At 45.0% G+C, this 10,621-nt stretch overlaps 1 protein-coding gene across 2 annotated transcripts; it reads left to right on the forward strand.

Annotated features, from left to right (window-relative positions):
• Nucleotides 1-3,467: 3,467 nt before the first annotated feature.
• LOC146028322 (zinc finger BED domain-containing protein 4-like) lies at nt 3,468-6,968 on the forward strand. Of its 2 annotated transcripts, none has more exons than XR_014455212.1 (3): nt 3,468-3,602; nt 5,966-6,067; nt 6,461-6,964. XR_014455212.1 is itself a non-coding variant. In XM_083158305.1 (3 exons), exons 1-3 carry the CDS (start codon nt 5,252-5,254, stop codon nt 6,709-6,711), a joined length of 402 nt encoding a protein of 133 aa, XP_083014431.1. In that variant the 5' UTR covers nt 4,040-5,251; the 3' UTR covers nt 6,712-6,968. The 2 variants fall into 2 exon arrangements, 1 of the variants encoding a protein (XP_083014431.1); XM_083158305.1 differs by lacking the exon at nt 3,468-3,602 and adding an exon at nt 4,040-5,300 and having other exon boundaries at nt 6,461-6,968.
• Nucleotides 6,969-10,621: the final 3,653 nt, after the last annotated feature.

Consider the following 10,621-nt stretch of genomic DNA (forward strand, 5'->3'; position numbering starts at 1 on the left):
ACAATTGTGGAGCCTGCTCTTCATGCTGTCGGCGCCGCTGATGCCTGTCAGTGTGACAGGTTAAATCAGCAGTAGCCGGTAGCTACATACAGCACCAATCATAACGCTGAGTGGGCGAGCTGCGGATACATTATATTAGAACTTTAAAGAAAAATAGAATTGACAGTGGGTCAGGGGGTAAGTGGTACTACGTAACTGCAACATATTTCTTACAGGTACTCCGTACTACGCCGTACCCCCTTACTTGCAACACTGCTTTAAATATGCATGGTGAGAGGTGAACGCTTCTTGTGCTGTAGGAGAGATCATGCAGCTACGGAACGCCCACATGGGCATTCCAGCTTTGCCAGTATAATTGCAAGAACGACCAGCATATCCATCGAACGTGTGTACACACTGCACTTTTGTTCAGATATGGGCCCGTCCTATCGGATGAATATTAAACAGCACTGAACCTTCGACGGACCGAGTATGGACGGACAAGACCAATTTTGGCCGTATATCGATCGTACAGAGGGAGTCGGGACAGCGTACACACCTATACAATCAAACGGCCGTTCGTCCCAGAACGGAAGAACGACCAACGATTGTATATGTGTACCCAGCTTAAGGTGGCAACCAGTGGGGTAACTATAGTCTAGCAGCCCCGCGGTGGCGGGGAGGCGCTAAGAAGGTGTGGGCGCCGGGGGGGGGGGGGGGTCTGAGGGACTATAGTTACCTTCTGTCGGGTCCCGACTCCTGCCCTCCCCCCTCCTTACCCCGTTGCCGCCGGCGCCGCTGCCTCTAACCACGCAGATCTGTCGGGACCCCAGCTCTCCCGGCTCCGGCTGCATTGCTAATATAATAAGTGACACTCGGAAAATGGCTGCCCCCATACAGCAGACTGTTTTTAAGGTTGCTAGAGGAGGCCGCCGCCTCCTCTAGCATCCTCAAAAACTGTCTGCATTATGGGGGCAGCCATTTTCTAAGTGTCACTTATTATATTAGCACTGCTGCCGGAGATGGGAGAGCCAGGGACCCGGCCGACAGATCTACGTGTCCGGGGTAGGGGCAGCGGCGCCGGCGGCAACGGGGTAAGGAAGGTGTTCATTTTTTCTGGGGGGGGGGGGGGGGGGTGTTAAGTTATGCGGTGGGTTGCGCGGTGGGTTGCCCAAAATTCCTGGCGGGGGGCGATGGATACAGTATGTAGTTACGCCACTGGTGGTAACCCTAGATCTATGTAATCAGACCTGTCCCCAGCAAGGTGGAGCAGAAGAATGGAATGAGAAAAAACACTTTCTAATGTGCATGTGCGCAGTGCAAGATTAAGCCTTCGGGGGGCCCGGGGCACTTTATACAGGGGGGCCCCCTTGCACTTGTCATTACTGGCCGCAAACTGCATGGGGGAATATTACACTGTCAAAACACAGAGTAAAGGCAGTATAAACTTGGTCAATGGGTAACTTCAAGGGATAGATATATATATATATATAGAAATGTACTCACACACATATATACATACATACATACCACATGAAAAGCCTGTGTTTGTCCCTCTGCACCTTAAGGCCCCCATACACTATCCGATTTTGGGACGATTTCATCCGATTTCGGCACTTTGTGCCGATAATCAGGTGAAATTGGCCCAAAATCGCAGGTGTGTGATATCTGATCCGATGCGCGGTCCCGTGCGCATCAGGGAGGTCGGACGGTCAGTACATACGATCACGTCCGACCTCCCTGTATGCATATGCCTGCCCACCTGAAAGGCATATGCATGCAGACACCGGGGGAGCAGTGGGGCGGGCAGCGGGTCCCTGAGCGGCGGGGAGTGCTGACCTGGCCGGGCGGTGATGTTCATTTATATCAGCAGCGCTGCGGGAGTCGGGAGGGGACGTGGTGCTGGGTGCCGGGTGCGGCGAGTGCTGCTGGCTGACCTGGCCGGGCATGTGATTACAAATAGCAGCAGCAGGGACGGGACGCGCAGTGGCGGCTATTCGATTTTTAAAATACCTGTCAAATGACCGGCCGTTCTCTGAGCTCTCAGCCAATCAGAGAACGGCCGGTCATTTGACAATTATTTAAAAAATCGAATAGCCACCACTGCGCGTCCCGTCCCCGCTGCTGCTATTTGTTATCACATGCCCGGCCAGGTCAGCCAGCAGCACTCGCCGCACCCGGCACCACGTCCCCTCCCGACTCCCGCAGCGCTGCTGATATATATGAACATCACCGCCCGGCCAGTTCAGCACTCCCCGGCACTCAGGGACCCGCTGCCTGCCCCACTGCTCCCCCTGATGAGAGCACCGCCGCCCCCTGCCCCTCACCGCCCGCCCCCTGCGCCCCGACATGTGATAAATCGCAAGCGATTTATCACATGTCAAATTTGGCTCATCAAGTGCCAAATTGTGTGTGAGCCTCCCGGGGAGCTCCCGGGCGGCTCACAGGAGAATTGGGTCCGACTTTTCTTAAGGACAAGTCGGCCTAATGTATGGGGGCCTTTACTCTGTAGGAAACCTCACAGTCCCAGTGCGGCCTCTGATTAAAAACCCTCACATGACTAGGCTGCTGCTGCTCTTATCCATGGGCCTGAGAAGCATGTAATGAGCTCCACCAATCAGAGCTCAGCACAAACGTCTCAGCCTCTGCCCTCTGGTGCAAAGTGTCATGGGACTTGACCAGTCAACTCCCAGTAATGCACTGCACACTTGGCTTCCAATGCTCAGCACCATTAATCATTGTCACATTGGCAGATAGGTGAAGCTGCAGCACTACCCCACTCCCATGCACAAAACCTTTAGCTAAAAAAATACATGCCAACTACAGGGGGCCCCTAGCTAGAGGGGGGCCCAGGGGCACTGACCCCTTGTGCCCCATTATAATCCGGCCCTGCATGTGCGTATTACCAGGGGAGAGCAGTTACCCGTTTCTTAGTGTTAAATTATTCCTCAACACCCACATGGCTATTTTCTGGTAGAAAAGCTGAAAAACAATTAGCACCTCTATAAGCACTCAGCTTTCGTGACTGGTCCCAGGCATGGCGACAACTCAAAACATTAATACACAGTTTTTATTACATACGGTACTACTAGATAGGGATGGACATAGATGGTCGATGTTTCCGAAACATCGATTTTTTTCTTTCGATGTTAGTGTTTTTGTCATTTAATGGTGACCTTCCGATGTTTGTCACCATCGATTGATAATCATTCGATGGTGTACCGATGGTGGCTTATTTTTTGTAATTCCCAAAAGCTATGGCTCCCCTGGCTGCGGTGTCTGTGTCAGGGAAACTTCCTAGGTTCGTTGGATCCTGTCTGACTTTCTCTCAGCTTCAGACATGATAAGCCTGCTAAGTCCCCTACCCTCTCCCATCTCCCCTCTGCCCTCTCCCTCTCTATGGTTGCTGCAGCTGCTAGGCAACAGGGCCCACTGCTAGCTCTGATTGGCTCTCACTGACTCAGAGAGCCAATCAGAGCACAGACCTCACCCAGCAGCAGCAGTCACTCACACAGCAGAAAAAAGAGAAAATTTCACAGACACAGAGGCTGCGCAGAGCTCAGGAGGATTCAGACAGAGAGGAGGAGAAAGTGACGTCACTGAACTATTTTATATCAGCTCAGGCAAGCTATAAGTACACACTAGTACAACTAGCTACAGAAAGTTGTGAATGTCAGTTGCATATAACATCATACTTGCCTACCTGACCCTCTCCATGAGGGAGAACATGCTTTGTTCCTGGCTTTCCCTGGTAATGTGTGATTGCCATCACCTGTGAGGAGCTAGGTTACTGATAAGAAAGGTGTGTCACCACAGGTGAGGGCAATCATACATTACCAGGGATGTCCAGGAACAGAACATTTTCTCCAGCATGGAGAGGGTCAGGTAGGCAAGTATGTATAACATTAATTAAAACTCTGCATTAGGATTACCAGGCAGCAACCACTATGCCATAATCAGTGCAGTGTTAGTCAGAGATTGTCAGCTAACTGTATATATATATATATATATATATATATATATATATATATATATATATATATATATATATATATTTAGCTATATATGTAGTGAAATATTTTTTTGATTATAATGGCTCCTCCAAGAAGTAATCTTTGGAAGTATTTCGATAAAAATCCTGACAAATCAGGAACTTGTCGTTTTTGTGGCAAAAAAATTAAAACTAGTGGCAACACTTCCAATTTAAAGTGCCACCTTGAAAGTAAACATCCCCATGTGCTGCCACAGAGTCAGACTCCTGTTCCTGGTTCATCAGGCAAAATTAGACTGGTTAGTGGCACTAGCACCAGCACATCCGTCACCTCCCCAGTCTCAGAATGTTCAACACCAATCTACCTCTCAGATGAAGAAGCTTCTTCAAGTGTAACAGAACAGGCATCACACTCTGCACAGCAGCCAGAGACACATACAGAAATACAGCTGCCATTTCAAAATCCAATAATGCGTGCCTTTAAAAAAGTAGAGTCATTTAAATTAGGTGGCGATGACAACCGAAAACTGACACAGTCAATTGTATACATTGTATGCAAAGACAGCCAGCCATTTCAAATAGTCTAGCACATTGGTGTCAAAAAAATTTAAATACGTGGTTTCCCCACTACACAATTCCAAACAGGAACAAAATAAAAAGACAAGTGGCTGAAAAATATGACACCATCAGTCAACTCATGAGGGAACGACTACAACAGCACAAAAATTATACCTTTACCACCGATATATGGAGTGATAATCAAATGCAGAGTTATCTTGCGGCCAGTGACTCCGAAAGGTAACTGAATTGAAGCTAATTCAATCCGTCCCAACAAGATGGAATTCAACCTATTACATGTTTCAACGCCTGATAGAACTTCGACCTTACATAAATGACATTACAAATAGACACCCAAGTGCTCCTTCCATGTTGACAGCTTGTGAATTAGAGGATGTTACCGAATTGGTTAAAATGCTATCACCATTTGAGGAGGCAACGAAAATGATGAGTGGGGAGCAGTACCTTACAAGCAGTATGGTGATACCGCTCATTTCTCTGATAACGGACAGTCTTCAGAATCTCCACCCAAACAAGGAGATTGGGATTGCAGTTTTAAATGAAGCTTTGAACGAGATGAGGAAATGATTCGGCCACTCAGAGGGTGTTTTCTTATTAGCAGTTGCCACCCTATTAGACCCCCGCTTCAAGAAAGAATATTTCAAAGATCACTGCGCATTGACCAAACAAATCACATACTTAAAGCAATTTCTGCTCAGTACTATGCAGAGTTCCAGAAGAAGTGACTCGAATTCTGGATCAGAGACTGAAGGTAAGATAGATACTTTTACTATGCATACACAAATATTTTAGCTATACAGTATATGTAAAATGCCTAATAACAATGAGTCTGATTTAAATGACTTAAATATTAAAATAGCAGTCGTGATTATTGTCGCAGCCAGGCCTGTTTCCAGACATTAATTTGCCCAGTGTGGGGCGGTGGACTTCTAGTCACTGACAGCAGGAATGAACAATGCTGAAGGGGTCGGGACTAGGGAGCTGTAGGACACCACATGTGATTGCATGGCTTGCTTGCAATGCTGCAGCAGCTGGGATGATACAACAATCAGCTGCAGCTCTTACCTGCATGGTGCACACAATGGTATAACTTCAAACAGACATAGGTCATCCCATTTGAGTTATGACCAACTCTATGGTTGCTCAGAATGTCTAATGGTATTTGGCTGTTGAGGAGCTGCATCTCTTGACGCTGTCAACTCATGCCTCCCCCTTTCACCATTGAGGAATTCCTATCTGAATTGCATAGTTCTCCAATGGGTGACCAGCAGGATGCATGTGTAATGCATATCAGGCACATGCACTCAATCTTTTACTTGCAATGCATGAATCAGGCCTATTATTAGCTGTAAAGCTTTAATTGTTTAAGCACATTCAAAATAAACTCTAAAATGTAATTATTTGTATGTATTTCAGATGTTGAAAACCCACAATCATTGACTATGCTATTCAGCAAACAGCAACGCGAGATGGCTGTAAGTTCATCAGGGATGCCACAGGAAATGGTTCTGTATTTTGGTAAGTCTTTTAAACATAATTATATGAAGTTAAGCTGGGTACACACTGGAGCGACATTGTTATGATTGGCCGAATCATAATGACAAAATTGTATGTTGTGCATATTGAGCAGTGTATATACCCGATAGGTACGCTCCCTTGGTCTCTTGGGAGGTTGTCAGGTTTGATGTGCTGCACATTAAACCTGATAACAAATGCAGAGGCAAAACATATTAGTGAAAGATGGAACAAGTGATTGGTTGTTTATTAAACTCTGCAGTGTGTACCGATAATCGTGATGTATAAAATGTCCCTGGATATCAGCACGATTGTTGGTCGCTCCAGTGTCTACCCATCTGAATGCAGCAGAGAGGAATTGCAAGTTGCAATATTGTTTTCCAAACTTTGTTTCAGGTGCTCCGTTGTTGAACCTCACTGATAATCCCCTTACTTTTTGGAAAGAGCATGAAAGAACATACCCTGGCCTATGTAACCTGGCAAAAAAATACCTGTCAACTGTGGCAACTTCAGTTCCATCAGAGCGGCTATTCTCCAAGGCTGGAGAAATTAAAAGCAAAACACGGAACAGATTAAAGGGGAAGATGCTGTCAAAGTTATTATTTTTACAGTATGCAGATGACAGCCTTTGGGGGTATAAAAAATAAAATAGAATTAATTTTATTGTTACCCCTGGTATACCAAATGGCCCTAGAGTTAAGTTTTCTTCCCCCACTACTGCCACAATATTGATTTAGAGATCCCTCCTCTGGTCCCCTCTACCCTACAACTTCAGTTTAGGTTTTCCCCAATGTTATTTTCACATTGTTTAATGGTTGCACTTTGTTGCTCTGGTTGCACTTTGTTTTTCTGATTGCACTTTGTTTTTGAGTACACTTTGTTTTTGAGTACACTTTGTTGTGCTTTTATATTTGATCAAGTTATTAATGTTATATAAAAACAAAGAAAAAAATCAGTTTAAGTTGAAAACATTTAATGTTTATGTATTTATTTAATCAAGGACTACTTTTAAAAAGTACAAACAAGAGAAAAGAGAAAGTACTCTCTTTTTTTGGGGGCACACTTTGAATTTAAAACTTAACGTTTAATTATATATTCATTAAAACTATTTTTGTCTCAATAACATGACAGGACGAACACACATTGAACATACAAGGAGTTTTATTTTCCTCCTTTTGAACTCTATTTTAATATGAGTTCTAAGATTATTGTGAGTTGGTATCTACCAATCACACATAAAAATATTTTAGGGGGGTAGAGGTACCACAGTGTATGGAGTGGACCGCGAATATTTTATTGTATTGATCTTACACCAATGATATTTATCTCATGCTTATCAGGCCTAATCTCTTATCTATATTCTTTTACAAAGAATAATCAGGGTGATCCCTTTTATCTGAAAATTGGGGTTCAGGAATTAGAAGAGTAAGTGCGCTTTTCTTGAGAGAGTAATTTTTCATATAACCAAGAATTGGTATGTAGAACACCAGAAATTATAAAATAAAATAAAGAGTAGGACCGAGCTAGTGTAAGTACACCCCTGCAGGTTGTTTGTTACCACGGTGACTGCTGCTGATTGTTCTTACCGGGCTGGCTCTACCAGTCCTTACAATTGAGCGAGTCTGCCCGTGTGACAGTTGCAGATTTTGGGTGTGAAATGAAATTAGGATATTAGTCCCTCACTGTTAAGAGTGGGTGACTCCCTGGTTGGCAGTGCCCTTGCAGGGATGTCTACCCTCAATCAATGAGGTTTATACCCTGAAAGTGTACAGATTAAGGGCAAGTGTATCGCATTTTTGGGTGTCTGTACACGCTGCTTTCTCCCACTTGCTTTACAGTATTGGTGGGCGATGAGCGGTGCACTGCACCTTTAAGTGCAATTCGAAAGATCCCCACAGATAAGAAAAAGGAGGAAAAAGAATCATAGATAGGAAAAGTCTGTTCTTTTGAAAAATATATATATATATATATAGAGACAAAGATTAATCTGTTGTCATTTTTTATCGACTGGCTAATGTGCCTCACTCTTCCTACTCTGTGAGGTGCAGAAAAATCAGCAAACAAATAAAGCAGTCTCAAAACTTGATAATCTGTCTCTCAAGAAAGCGTATACATATACATGCAAATAATATCTCATAAGATTTCTCTCCCGGCAGGGGAGGCACAAATGAATATAAATAAATTTCTGACTCTATAGTGTATATTCCAAAGCTTACACTTTAGTACATGGCATATCGTATATTCTGGCAGATAAAGAAAAATGGTGATCACAAATATTTGTTATTTTAAGAAAAAGGCCCCTAAATTAGGGTATTACCACCACTCAGATTGTTGCCCGATTGCTGCCAGAAAGAGTGTCAATCTGCCGAAGAGAAATCCCAGGATCTCTTTTGCTCAAGGCCTGAGAGCAGTAGTGAGGAGTCTGGTTCCCCCTCAGTGGTTAAAGGTGTAAGCAGGGTGTGGGATAGACAGCTGTTTCGCGGAGGTCCCGCTTCCTCAGTATCCTAATCCTGTCTGGCAAGTGCTGGGTTTTTATCTAGGAGTCAGCCAATGGGACAGTGGGTGTGCGATGATGACGAGGGGTGGGTGTGTCAGTTACCTCTGTACTGATTGGACTAGCTTGGGAGGCCCATTGTTTTCTAATGCAATGCATATGCAGCTGTGTGTCAGCTGGAACATTTATCTTAGTATCCAATTGGAGTGGCCTGTAGATGCTGTCTATTCCATTCCATAAGAGCAAAATTGCATCTTGTGAGGCAATTTTTACTTTTAAAAAGTACCCCAAGGCCCATATTCACATATTGAGGGAAATCACAATAACTACAAAAAAATAAGTATCAAAAACGTAAAACCACTTACTACAAACAGTGCTAAGCCCAAGGTAATAAGCAAACAGTAGAATATTTACAGAAACACGTGAGTGAATTGTAAGTACAGTGACAATAGGAATGGTACGCACTCATATAGGATCAAACTTGCAGAGAGTTTTGTGAGATAAAATTATTTTTCGGTACTTGTTTCCTATCTGGGCGCCCGCTACGTTAATTGCGCACCATGCTATTCTCCGTATAAAAATCGGATCGCATCGCATCGGATACCACAAATGCACATACACGATATTGAACGATGCGATGCGATGCGATCCGATTTTTTCCCCACTTTTATGTTTGGCCCATAGGATATCTAGGAAACCCCCCCTGATGGTTTAAAATGCGCCTCCATTGTTAACGCCACCCCAGTATTGACGTCAACCCGAAGCGTGGCGAGCGCAGCGGTACGCATCCTCCGACTTTTTCATACCCCCACTATCCACGTCGGCGTGGAGTTGAGAATAGAATAGTGTGGCGAGCGCAGCGAGCCACTGAGCCCGAAGCGTGGCGAGCGGCCGCGGATACTTCACAGGTATCCGTGTCCCCTCGCGGGCTTCACAGGTATCCGCTGCGCTCGCCACGCTTCGGGCTCGGTGGCTCGCTGCGCTCGCCACACTATTCTATTCTCAACTCCACGCCGACGTGGATAGTGGGGGTATGAAAAAGTCGGAGGACGCATACCGCCGCCGCTCGCCACGCTTCGGGTTGACGTCAATACTGGGGTGGCGTTAACAATGGAGGCGCATTTTAAACCATCAGGGGGGGGTTTCCTATACAAATCGTGGGTTTGCGGGGTTATTACATTGAAATCAATGTAAAATCGGGTCTCAGGGACCATTTAACATTGATTCCAATGTAAAAATCGGGGTTGATCGCGTCACCGCATGCGATGCGATCCGATTTAAAATGAAATCGGATCGGATAGCATCGTATGCCATCGTACATCATCGCGTACCGAATCCGATGCGATACGATTTCATTACGGTGCCGTACGTTGAAAACCTGGGCGCCCAGATAGGAAACAAGTACCTATTTTTCATTTAATATTATTCTACATACCATTATCCTTTGTCTGGTTTAGCCATACTTGCCTACCTGACCCTCTCCTTCAGGGAGAAAATCCTCTGTTCCCGGACTTCCCTGGTAATGTATGATTTCTATCACCTGTGGTGAAACACCTTTACCTAGCTTCCCACAGGTGATGGCAATCATACATTACCAGGGAAGTCCAGGAACAGAGCATTTTCTCCCTGAAGGAGAGGGTCAGGTAGGCAACTATGGTGTTAAATTGTTTCTGCGCAGGGTAAATACTGGCTGCTTTTTTATACTGCAATACAGATATCAGTTTGAAGTACAAACCCCAACCAAATCTAACTCTCTTTGTACATGTTACATTTGCCCTGCCTGCAGTGCACATGGTTTTGTCCATCCGAGAGTGATTGTGCCTTTCCGAGTGAACCAGAATAAGGCCCTAAGTTTGAGAACCTATGCAATAGAAGAGAGGAGGTTCAGTGCAGATAGTAGGGAGAAAGAGGGAACATTTGCATGTTAGGACTTTTGTGAAGTAAATCAGTATTATGTTGCGATTATTGGAGCTGATGCAGAAGATACAGCCCAGGACTAAAGACATGTACATCTCCAATACAATTGTCAATGCTATACACCACCACTGGTCAGGGAGCATTAT

Source organism: Crinia signifera, chromosome 1 (genome assembly GCF_055691185.1).
Source record: "Crinia signifera chromosome 1, ASM5569118v1, whole genome shotgun sequence".
In the NCBI taxonomy this organism is placed as follows: Eukaryota; Metazoa; Chordata; class Amphibia; order Anura; family Myobatrachidae; genus Crinia; species Crinia signifera.